Below are 12916 nucleotides of genomic sequence, written 5' to 3'. Positions count from 1 at the left end.
ATTAAATATGCCATTCAAATTAATGGAGTTAAACACTTAAATATGAAATCATTACTGAAGTTACAACATTTTTTTAAATTCAATCATTAGAAATATTTGTTGTGGATGCGATTGTTTTTGAACACTTTTTCTGTGGCGTGCTTTAATGTTTTTTTAACCACAGAGCTAATTGCTTATGATAATACCAGATTGTCTGAGAAAATAGTTTCGTGCAAATAATGCCCAAGGCCTATCTGTTTCCATTAAAAATATAAATCAATTAAAAATACAATTCGGCAAAAGATTGAGAAAAACTTTCTCTGAAATGTATTTTACACTATTTGATTTATGTAGGCTATTCAAAAACAAGGCAAGGATAGACAACTACTTGATTTGTATTAATGTAATGTTTCTTGTACCGTTTATATCATTTGCATATGATTATTCATCCACGTGATAACGTTTAAGTTATCACGTGGATGAATAATCATATGCAAATGATATGTAGATGAGGATCTGCATAGTAAAACTAGGCGTTGTAAGCTCCATATATGGTTATTTCGGGGTGGAGACGCATGTGCGCACAATCTTCCGCTGACTGTGATTTATAAAGTGAATTCTGAGCAGGTTCTGGCGTACGCACGGTTTTATAAGTCTGAATATTTTTTTTGCGTACGCCATTTTTGGCTTTCAGGCGCACGTACACTTTTAGTAAGGTTCCTACGCACAGGTTTATAAATGAGGCCCCTGCAGTTTTCAAATAAGCCTGAAGGACTTGATTAGCTGATCAGGTGTGTTTAATTAGGGTCGAAGCTAAACTCTGCAGGGTTGTGGCCCTCCAGGAACTGAGTTTACATAATATTTTTTTTTCAGTGTTTGGTGACATCTAGTGGAATCAAATGGAACTTATTATTATAATAGGTAGCTGTTGCACACAATACCAGAGCTATACACTTTCAAAGAAAGATTCAAAGAAAAAAACACAAAAGCGCCTACTATTTTGTGTTTCTTTTGATATTTTAAACACATACAATAGTTTTTATTACATTTGACACTTGATTTTGTTTGTTTAAAGTGTAAATTGCAGGTTAACCACCACAACCAATTAATGTGTAAATTAAAGTGCTCAATATGTATATATTTAAAAATTTCTGTCTTAAAATGCGTTAAAATAACATTTATTGGGGTTTCTTCAAAGCTAGCATGTTTTTTACAGTTACTGGGTGATGACATCATAAGAGGGAGTAGAAGTCCATACTCTGCTAGATTCCTACTGTTTGTGGCTTGACTATGGAGAATGACTGGGAGACTGATAACATTAGGGAACAAGCCAAAGTCTTATCAAAATCTTGCCATCATGTAGAATAGCAAGGAGGGACAACGACTGAAGACATTATTTACTTACATGGTGTCAGTAGTCCTAATCAGAGCTGTAGAGATGCACACACTGCACAGGCACAATGGCGCGCCAGTATCTGCTGACAGAACGCGATATTGTCTATGCTAAAACGCAACTCCGCAACGACACGGAGCTGTTGCGAGATACGCGCCTTTAACTGGATTAAGCTGAGGAAAGCCGTTTTGGACGGACCGAGCTCAAGGCGTATGAGCGCAGCCCGCGGGAGGGCAAGTGTGTTTCTGCGGCGAGGTCCAGTTAGCGAAAGATGAACAAAAAACAGTGTCGAGCAACCGAACTCTGAACGCCGTGGAGGTGAATTTTTATGTATTCGTACATCCCGCACAAACACAATAGTTAACCATTTTTGCTAGCTAGGTCTCCAATATAACTGCTAGCCTACTTGCCGTTAGACTAACGGTAACTCTAGGCTTGGAGTCCCTCTTATGACGTCACGCCCAGCCCAGTGGAAGGGAGGGGGAGTGCTTAAAACCACTGTAAAAAGTACCAACTTTTCATGTTATATTCAGCATTTTGGTATAGAAAAACATACAAAACAATGGTGGTCAGTTCTTATCTTTATGTTTAATAAGCACATTGCATTATCTTCGTGAAAAATGTAACCTGCAATTTACACTTTAAAGGGTTTCCTATAAAATGACACCAATATTTTGCATTTACTTCACTGTATGTGGGTAAGGGGAGCCATCAGATTTGGGTATGTCCAATTTCATGCGGAATTCCCTAAATAACCCAAAGAGTTTAAGGGGTTAAATTAAAGGGTTACTTCAGGATTTAGCATTAAGCTTTGTATTAGTAGAAAACCTGTAGTATTTTCAAATTACCACGCTTTCCACCCTCATATCCCCCTGAGACGAGAGATTTATGTATTTTTTGTCTGGAAAAAATCCTCCGATGACGCAAAAATCGTCATTTTGCGTCATCGGAGGATTTTCTGGCCAGAGGCGAGAGACTACAGCCAGTAGATGGTGTTGTTCCGCATGTTTTCAACCCGCCCATAGAGGGTTGGATCTCACTCACAGAATGTACACAGTATCAGCCGTCTTTCTTTGGAAGCTAAGCTAATAGGCACTTGTTGTGTGGAGAAAGCTGAATAGTAGGAGAAAGCTGAGTAAGTAGGGGTTACCATCCTCCTTTTCCCGGACTTGTCCGGCCCGATCGTTCAGAATGTCCGGGATTCAGCTTTTGCTTTCTGCGGTCGCTATTCCTTGTTTACATGCACACCTTTTGTTTCAATCTAACTGAATTCATTCCGATTGGTGAATCTGAATGTAGTGTTTACATGAACGCTAAACAAGTGATCGGCTGATGTGCGTTTTACCATTGCTAAGAAAAATTCCCGCTCCTCCGTGAGAGATACGAGACCCGCTCATCAGTAATGACGCCACCGACCTCGCTCCGTTCTCCCGCGGCCGTCAGCCTTGTCCTGCTCGCCACAGTAAACATAATGAATGGCGACTGTAGAACGCAAAAGCCGAATCCCGGACATTTTGGGCGATCCCGAAATCCCTTGCAAACTCATCACGTAGGCTAGCTTTGTTGTTTTAAACTGCACACTCTTACCGGTAGGCGTGGCCTCCTGAGACAGCGAAGCAAGTGCATTCTGGGAGTTGTTGTCTTTCATCCACATAAGCCAAAAATACATTTTCTGGCTTTTCTCAGTCTAGAAAGCTCCAAATTCAAAAATTTCTTCACATTTCTTCTACATAAATGACCTATTTTAAATACACATTCATCTTCCAAGAGGTGAAGTATCCCTTTAATTTAGAAGCATTTTAAAGGAAAAGTGCTGAGGTCAGTCATCCTACCTACCTTAATACTTTAAAGGGATACTTTACCGGTTTTTCATATTAAACTATGTTATTCCCTTAACTAAGACGAGTTGATAATACCTCTCTCGTCTCAGGGAGAATGTGGAGGTGTTTGGTAGCTTCTCTGCTTGGCCCATATTGAATGAACTGGGCTAAGCTAAGTGCTATCAAAGTTTCGCCGCAAGACAGAACGATTTAGTGCACGCACTGAGACGAGAGAGTTATGTATCAACTCGTCTTAGTTAAGGGAATAACAGTTTAATATGAAAAACCGGTAAAGTATCCCTTTAAGTTCTTTTAGCCCGTCTGGAATTGTCCCTCTGTCAAACAGGGTTCTGCAGTCTGGCAGAGTGAAGACAACATGGTTCCTCGTCCCTGTCCACCCGACAGAGGGAGATTCCGAGGACTCCTGGATCTGGCCCGCCAAATTGTGGTAAATTTTTCCCTAAACCTAACTATCTGGGTGTCATCTACAAATCGACGTCCCCGAACATCTACTGTCGACGTTAAGTCTATCTGGGTCTCGTCTACAAATCGACATCCCCATTCAATAATAGCACGTAACTAACTTGTTCCCCTAAACTAGCTTCCTTCCTAAACTAGCTTCCTGCGCAGGAATAATCGACAAACAGACTTAAGCAAATGTCCTTTAAATGCTTTAAATCACAGCCAGGAGATCTTCCCGAGCAGTTCTCAGGGAATCTCTCCCAAGAAGCAAGGCTGGAGGATCTCAGACAAATTCCATTGAGAATCCCAAGACGCAAACAGATACAACAGTTTTTATAGAATCAAGACAACAAATAAGATTATAGTGACTAACATGTCACCTTCAATATGATTGGTTCAATTGGTTCAAAAGCCTCAACCTTTTCCCCCTGCCACTGGCACAAGCAAACTCTGTTTTTGTGAACTAGTCACTCTATTTGAGAACTAGTCATCTGTCTAGTTTAATTTCCCCTTTTTGTTATTTATACACACACACGCACACAAAGCCATGAGTTTTCCTCCAAAAGACACACATACATTCAGACATTGTGTTTCAGAGTGTTAGTTTTGTTAGGCCTTAAAAAAAGGAAGTAAGGTTAGATGTTAGAAACATGGTTAGTTTAATATACAGTTTAAAATTTCCATGACAGAAGTCACTGTATCTTCAGTCTCTGAATTATGTTGACTGTGAGTCTCTGTAGTGGATCCTTATTCACCATCAGATGATCATCAGAAGATCAGACTGTCATCTAATACCTAAAATAAATCACACAAACACCAGCATGAGATATTACATCTGTCACATCTTTTCATGAGAAAACTAACTAGACAATCTATATTAATTAATTCGCAAACATGATAATAAAGCTTCTATCTGATGCTCAAAGTCACTTTACAAAATCAAAAGCACATGAAAGGTCACTTTCACACAATGGACAGCTGATACAGAACCAGCAGAAATGATCATTACACTCACTACACATTTAATATCAGTTCATAACAAACAACCCAAATCTCAGATTATCACACACATAAGGCGTCTTTACACAGAAAAAGCGGCACAGAAACCAAATCTGAAGCGCCATAAAATCACAAAATGTGCATTTACACAGAATGTTTATTGCTTATCTGACGCGGCATAAATGCATTTACACAGGAATTAAAATCGCGGAAAATAATACTTTGAACATTACTATTTTAAAACTACAGTTTTAACAAAGTGTTATAAAATGAATTAAATAGTAAACAAAGAAATAAAACTCGAGATAAATAAAAACACAGAACTTTAAATTTCCTCTGTGTGATATAGCGATCTCACGCTTTGATGTTTGTCAATTCTGTGGTACTGAGAGCTATTTTCTATTTCTTAATAAAATTGTTCCAGATGGAACAAATGCTACAAATCTATTATGAATTTTTACACCGGGTAGATCAGTGTTTCCCAACCTTCCAAAGAACTGACGTATAGGCCTACTGTCATATAGATATTTTTAATATTATCACATTTTTTGTCCATCCATTTAAAGTCTAGGAAATCAATTTCTTCTGAAGAGATAACTTTAGTTTACATTATGACATATTTAATTAAGGCTTTTATTCATATATAAACATTGCTCAATTACCATTGCTAAACTCACCTGTTTGCTCACTCAGTGTATTTGTGTTTTTATATTGGGATAATTTTGTTATAATTGCACAAGATAGCTTGTTTTTAATATATTTTATGTAATAATTTCACAGTTAATCTCCAAATTAATGTAGAAACAACAAAGACAGTATATTTCAAATAATTGTTTAATGGCATCTTTTTATGAATGAAGTGTTATTTGATTCTGATGTCACTGCTGCACATGTGGATCCCACACGGGTCCCATTTTCTCACAACTCTTAACGTTCATTTAAGACTTTATTTAACTAATTTAAGACTGCTCTCATAAGGATACTCAAAGCGAAAGCGCGAAAGAGAAGTCGATTCTGACACGCATCGTTCTGTGCGTCGTGTGTGTCAGCATCAAAGACAGCGTATTCTCTTTTGTATTTTCTCGCTTGCATGGTTTAAAAGCATTTGCATGAAGAAGAACGTGATTATATAATATAATTTACACGGCACCCCTGCTCTTGCCAGAAGGCACCCCGGTTGGGAAACGCTGGGGTAGATCACCACAGGATTTTTTTCTTTTCTTTTTTCCAAAGAGCCAGAATAAACAATTCTGCTATCGTTAGCGTTTCAGGCAGGTCGTGTGTGTGTGAAATATCGTCCTCAAGAAGATGATTTTTGGAATATAATATAACACAGTGACGGCAAATAAGCATTTACCGTATCTGAGAGAAATGTAGCGGCGCGTTGATCTGCCAGTCTCTTCAAAGGAAGACTACAAACGGCGAAAGCCAATTGATTACACACGTCGACTACTCTGCTATTTTGGTGGTTTGCTTCACGATGTGAGTACAGGACACCTTTACTTTATTGTCCCTTGTTGGCTGACATTTTTTAATTTGGCTAAAACAATATGGAGCTAGACCGATATGTTTAGTCTTCCGCTTCTTGATTCTCGCGCTGTGCGTTTGGTTGTCATGACAATAACGTAGTTTAGAGCGGCACAAGTTCGCGTTCATTTACACTGAACCAAAACAATATCAGAGTCATCTTTGATACTGGGGCTGAGGTGGGTCAGACCCGTCATATTTTAAGTCTGCTTTTATGCGGCATTGTGTCTTTACACAGAACTTTGAGCAGACACAGAGCCGCTTTAGAGCAGCCTTAACTCGGCTGTGTAAAGATGCCTATATAGAGACAGTTAAAGGGGAAAAGCTGAAAATAACATTAATATTATTTTCACAATCAGTCACAACATTATGAGCAGAATGACACTCATATTAAACAGTTTAAAGTTCAGACACCTACAGAAACTGAAGCTGACTCATTATCTGATGATCTCAAATATATCTCAAAAATATTCACACAAACACGACTTATTTTGGTGGTTTGCGTCACGATGTGAGTACAGGACACTTTTACTTCATTGTCCCTTGTTGGCTGACATTTTTTAATTTGGCTAAAACAGTACGGAGCTAGGCCTATATGTTTTGTCTTACACCGTGTCCTAACTACACGCGACGCGATAAAATTCCAGCGACAGGCAGTGTGTCTGTCCACACTAGACGCGACGCGACTGAGACGCCACAACGTCAATCAAAAATCACAGCCAATCAGAACAGCGTGTGGGCGGAGTCTCGCGGCAAGTGCACAACACTAGAGTAAACTTGACGGCACTCGCAAGAAAATGGATAAGTAGCTACATAATCTAATTCACAAATGTTAAACCATTTAAAAATGCATAGGCTACGGAGTTACTAAAACAATCTTTGTCAAATAATACACTTGTTTGTTCACAGTTTTAACGTCCATGTTTCCATTTGTTTAATTTCAAGATCTGAGGTGAAATATGTCCATTGTTGCTTTTACAGCTACAAAGCTGGAGCACTAAATAATATTCAGTCACATTTCACGCTTTTAACATTAAATAAAGCACATAAACAGTACCTGAGATTATCATTGCCGCACATTGTGTTTGTTGTTCCAGCGCGACGTCGCAGAAAAATAGAAACCGTTTCTAAATTAGAAACGTCGCGTGTCGCCGTCGCGGCTGGTTAGGACAAAAACTCTGATTAACATGGAAAAGATACCTTTTATCGCGTGTCGCTGTCGCGGCGTCGCGTGTAGTTAGGACACGGTGTTATGCTTCTGCAAAATATTCACACACACATACACAGACACACTGTAACAGTTCCACTATTACAGAATTTAATTTCCTCCCGGCCCCTAGGGTCACCGGGGAGAATGTTGTCGCTAGGACATGGTTTCTTTAAAGTGAAGGAGAAAAGAAGGGGAGGGGGGGAAGTTGACAGGTGTAAAGGGGAGATGATGATTTCCATGTGAGAGGGCATCCCATTACTGACCTGGCTGTATTCAATGTTAAGTGAATTTATTTTATGCTTAACTGGTGATGTTTTGACATATTGCTAAACGTTGAATGAGTACTGCTATGCTCAAAACTCTCAAGGTATTACCTGCCAATTTAAAAGGAGGAAACATTAGACATTTATCCTCCTTTGTTCTGCAAATCATCACCGCACTCTTGACTGTATTAAATTTCATGTCATGAACAGTTCCATAGTTAGAGCAAACATTAAGAAGCTGTTGAAGACCAGCACTGCTAGGACTGAAGACCACAAGGTCATCTGCATACATAATATGATTCACTAAAGTGTTGCCTATCATACACCCAGTGTTACACGAATTCAGGCAGACAGAGAGTTCATCAACATACATGTTAAAAAGAATAGGGGAGAGGATTCCACCTTGTCTGACCCCGTTCCTGACCCCAAAAGGGGCAGAAACACAGTGGCCCCATTTTATAAACATAGACTGGTTGGCATACCAGTAGGACAGAATTCTCACAATACATTTAGGTACACCTCTCTTACTCATTTTGTCAAATAACTTGTAGTGATTGACGCTGTCAAAAGCTTTTGAGGCATCAAAAAAACTCATTAAGACTGAGGAGTTCTTATCTCTATACGTATTAACAATTTCCTTTAAGGAATATATGGCCATATCTGTGCCATGTTTAGGTTTAAAGCCAAATTGGTTGTCAGTAGAGGGGATAATGTCCACAATTCTGCTCAACAGGATGCTTTCAAAAACTTTAGACAATACACTGGCAAGGGCTATTGGTCTGTAGTTATCAGAGCAACCAACCTTACCAGACTTATCCTTGATCACCGGCACAAGCAAGACAGATATCATTTTATCCGGCAGGAAACCATGAATTAAAAAAGAATTAAAACAGATACCAAGAAGGGGGCTAACCTCATGCTGGCATATTTAATGTGCTCAGCAGTGATGTGATCCAACCCGCTTGCTTTATTATCTGCTAACTTATTTATAGTGCGTGATACCTCATGTGAAAAAATTGCCTTAAAATCAACACACTTAACATTGTCAGACATATAAATATCACTTTTAACACAATTAAACAAGGTCCTGTAGTGCTGTCTCCACATCTCAGCAATATTCTCAACACCTGAGATACCATCTACAGTGCACAGGGGTGGTATACTACATTTGTTAAGACCCTTTACCTCCTTCCAAAAATCAGTAGTGTTATCCATTACCTTCTCGGCCATAGATTCTGCCCTCATAGCTTGCTCATTTTTACAGATAAATCTGACAGCATATTTATACGCTGCATTAGCATTTTTCTTTTGTTCAAACAGCGGCCCTTGCCTTGGTCTACCAGCCAACACCCAGGATTTAAACGCTAACTTAGCTTCCTCATGATATCCGGCCACATACTTATTCCAGTCAGGCCTCATTTTACCCCTTTTGTTTTTCCGTTTAAAATAGGGTCTACTGCTTTCATAAAGGGCTCTCACAACATGATCATATAGAGAGGAGATTTCCTCCCTGTGCTTCCAGTCATTACAGGTAGGATCACTACACCTGATTGCATCACTGGGAAGACTGATTTTACTCAATCTATTTGTATCAGCATAGTAGCCAGCAATATCCTCCCATTTGTTTAGTGGTATTTAAACAAATGGGAAATACTTGAATACTACTATTGTGTTCATCTGAGATTGAAACAAGCGGCTTATGATTGTCAATGTTTTGTTAATTCATATGTCTATTTTGGGAGTTTTCATTTTCACTGTGCTATTAAGCAATATAAAGTAAGTCAGATGGTTCATTCATTCTGAAGATTCTGGTGTGATTTAAACAGACATTTTCCATAGGTAGAACCCCTTTCTTCTGTGTAGCCCTTTACCTGAGTATAGAGTGGAGGTGGTTACAACACACACACACACACACACACACACACACACACACACACACACACACACACACACACACACACGTGGTGTTACTGAACCTGAACCTTGACTATTATTTCTAGTGAGTAAATCAGCCATTTAAAATTTAAATGAAAATATGATGATGAAAATCATTAAAAACTATTCTTACCATAGTTTCTCCAGTTTATAATGTGGATCATCCTCCAGATCCTTCAGCAGCTTCACTGAGTATCCTAGTTTATTCCCAGACAGATCCACTTGTCTCAGGTGTGAGGGGTTTGATCTCAGAGCTGAAACCAGAGCAGCACAACCTTCATCTGTCACACCACAATCCCTCAACCTGTAGAGAATAATGACACACATTAAGCCGATATCCAGAGATAAACACAACACTTAAAAAATAAATAATGTCAATGTGAAATGTATACAAACACTCAGTTCACGTAGTTAAAATACATCAGTTAGGATTAGGGGAATGAATTTACAGTTTGTACAGTATAAAATCATTATTTCTATGAAAGTCCCCATAAAACATGGAAACCTAATGTGTGTGTTTAATGTATTTGTACACATTTTAAGGAACGTGTGTGTGTGTGTTAGGGCTGGGAGAAAAAAAATTGATTCACCTAAATATCGCAATTTTTGTGTATATTTTAAAGGGGTCATGAACTGGATTGTTTTATTATTTTATAATGTTGCCTGGGGTGCCCTTATAATGTTAGTATGATTTTTACATAAAAAATTGTCATAATTTATAAATAAAAGCCATTTTTCCAAGCCTGATTTCTGCCTCAGATTTGAACGCTCCGTTTTAAGGGGCGTGTCTGCTGTGAGACTGCAGTGTAAACGCCCACTGCTGTGATTGGCTGACATGCTTCCAATGAAATAGCTAGTATTACAGGAACTCTCTCGAAAACTTACTACGTTTTTACTATTACAGCTATCGAGATTAACAAATCGTGAAAAGTATCGTTTAAAGCATTATATTTAAATCTATTCCATCACATGAAAGGTTGCAGCATGATGAGCACTGAGCAGATGACAGACAGTCTGTTGATCGCGTGAATAAAGATCTTATCATTGCAACGCAATTTTTGCACTCTCACAAATGCTTACACCAAATCACAATGCAAACACGATGTGAATACACAGTAAGAGCTTCGTTGTGTAGTGTAACAGTGTCATTATGTCATCACGAGTTTGGTAAGTGTCCAGATAAGCTCTCGCGGCTCGCGCTGTGCTGTTTGATTGACAGCTTGGGCGAAAGGGATCGTTCTTTGATCGCTTTCTGTAGGCTAGGCTATATAATTTAATAACAGTTTAAAAAAAGATTATTTTCATAATACTACAAGAAATTATGTGAAGTTGATCGTTTAGTCACTGATGCATAAACAGTATTGAACGATTTTAAGAGAATCTGAACTTGAATAATTACACAGAAATCACTGATCGCAGATCAGGCATTAGAGTACACATGGTTACTTACATGTTGCTGGCAGATCCGTGTCGGGAAATTGTGATTGACTGATTTAATAAAGTTTAACCATGCTGGAATCCGAAGGAAGCTTATGACTGTCTTCTTCCACAAACAGGCGCTGCACAATATTTAGTAAACAGCATATTTATTGCTTGTAAGTAGCTCGATCCGGTTTAGCAATCATCATGTCATCCTATGTTATTTAGCATGTTTGGGCGAATCGGTGGGCGGGGCTAAACAGGCCGTGTTGAAGTAGGCGTTGATCTTCTTTTGTGGAGGCGGTGTTTTATCCTCTTTGACGTCATAGTTCCCCACTTTGAAAAACGAGTCGTTTGCTGAGCCTGATGTCTATAAAAGCTTTTATTGGACTAACAAGGTAGTTTTCAGTTCTGAAACTTACAGGATATTATTATAGTATGATGATCTCTTATATGTCAAAAGCTCAAGGAAACTTTGATTTCTCAGTTCATCACCCCTTTAAAATAGAATTTTTTTTATTCCAGAATCGAATCGATAATAAATTCAAATTAAATTGCTTTATTTTTGTCCTTGCTTATAGACGAGGTTGACAGAAGTTAGCCACTTTTGTTCCAACAGAGGATGAAATGTGTAGTTATCTATGAGTGTCGTAATATCCATTTCAAGTGGACGCGTGGAAGTGACGTGAGACTGAATGCACTGAAAAGCCCTCGCGCTACTCATATGCTGAGAGAGAGATAAGACAGTAGATGTACGATTCATCTTTAAAATACTGTGATCTCCATTCAAACACCCACACGATCTTCTTCCAATTCATCTGTCTATTAAACCTTTGACAAAATCATATCGCAATATTTTAAATCTGACCCAGAGAGAGTCGTCATGAAACAGTTTCACAAAAGGTCTTTAAAACCTCATAATAGTATCATTATTTCTGTGATACAATAGTTCAAATTATCATAGAAGTACTGGGATAAAAGTTAAAATATAAACACTGATGTCTACGGTAGCGATCAAAATAGAGCAAATCAGCTTTTGATAGAAACTAACGCATTTATCGATTACATTATTTTGCCACTAGGTGGCGACAAGTTACTTCATTTGTTATTGATTTAATTATTCAAGAAAATGTAATACTGTATGATGCTTCTGAAATAAAACCCAGAAAGATGTGATGAATTTTTGTCAATCGTGTGTATAAGTATGATTTAACTTTTCCCCATGGTCTAGGTGTATCGTCCCAGCCCTAGTGGGTGTGGGTGTGTGTGTGTGTGTGTGTGTGTGTGTGTGTGCGCGAGTGCATGTGAGGGTGAGTGTGTGAGAGTGAGTGTGTGTGTGTGTGTGTGTGTGTGTGTGTGTGCTTAATGTATTTGTAAACATTTTAAGGAACTATTAATACTAATGTAATTAATGTCCAATAAAGCCTGTATTAAAGCACTTAATGACATTTTCTGATTTTCCGTGACCTAATCTAAAGTGAGAACTATTTATGGTTAATACGTTGTTAAAGCATTATCTAACTCTTTACATAAGAGCTAATTAAACAATAACACTTTGTTAATTACAGTGACACTGAATGAACAACTCACTATTTGAAAAATGGAGCGCAACTGGAAGAAAACAAAACTAGAGGTATTTCGCATTTCATGGAAAGAGAGCTCAATTACTTACAGAGAGGCTTTAAAAGCTGCTAGATCTGCTTATTTTTCAACCCTATTAGAAGAAAATAAACATAATCCTAGGTATTTATTTGAAACGGTGGCTAAACTAACGAAAAATAAAGCTTCAAGCACCGAAGTTTCCAAAAAACACAGCAGTAATGACTTTATGAACTTCTTCACTTATAAGATTGATAATATCAGGGACAAAATTATAACTATGCAACCGTCTACTACAGTATCGCATCAG

At 38.3% G+C, this 12916-nt stretch overlaps 1 protein-coding gene across 1 annotated transcript in view; it reads right to left on the bottom strand.

The window, feature by feature from the left end:
* Positions 1-4292: 4292 nt before the first annotated feature.
* The window catches only part of LOC308694125 (ribonuclease inhibitor-like), a 78615-nt gene continuing 69991 nt past the window's right edge, over positions 4293-12916 (bottom strand). The window contains exons 5-6 of the mRNA XM_081371461.1: positions 9722-9892; positions 4293-4449 (exon numbers count right to left, since the gene is read on the bottom strand). Of these exons, the coding sequence (XP_081227587.1) occupies positions 4443-4449; positions 9722-9892 (178 nt within the window). The 3' untranslated portion in view covers positions 4293-4442. The remainder of the gene's footprint in view (positions 4450-9721; positions 9893-12916) is intronic.

The sequence above is a fragment of the Scardinius erythrophthalmus genome (assembly GCF_964197995.2).
Source record: "Scardinius erythrophthalmus genome assembly, chromosome: 7".
Classification (NCBI taxonomy): domain Eukaryota; kingdom Metazoa; phylum Chordata; class Actinopteri; order Cypriniformes; family Leuciscidae; genus Scardinius; species Scardinius erythrophthalmus.
This window is presented reverse-complemented; position numbering and strand designations above follow the sequence as displayed.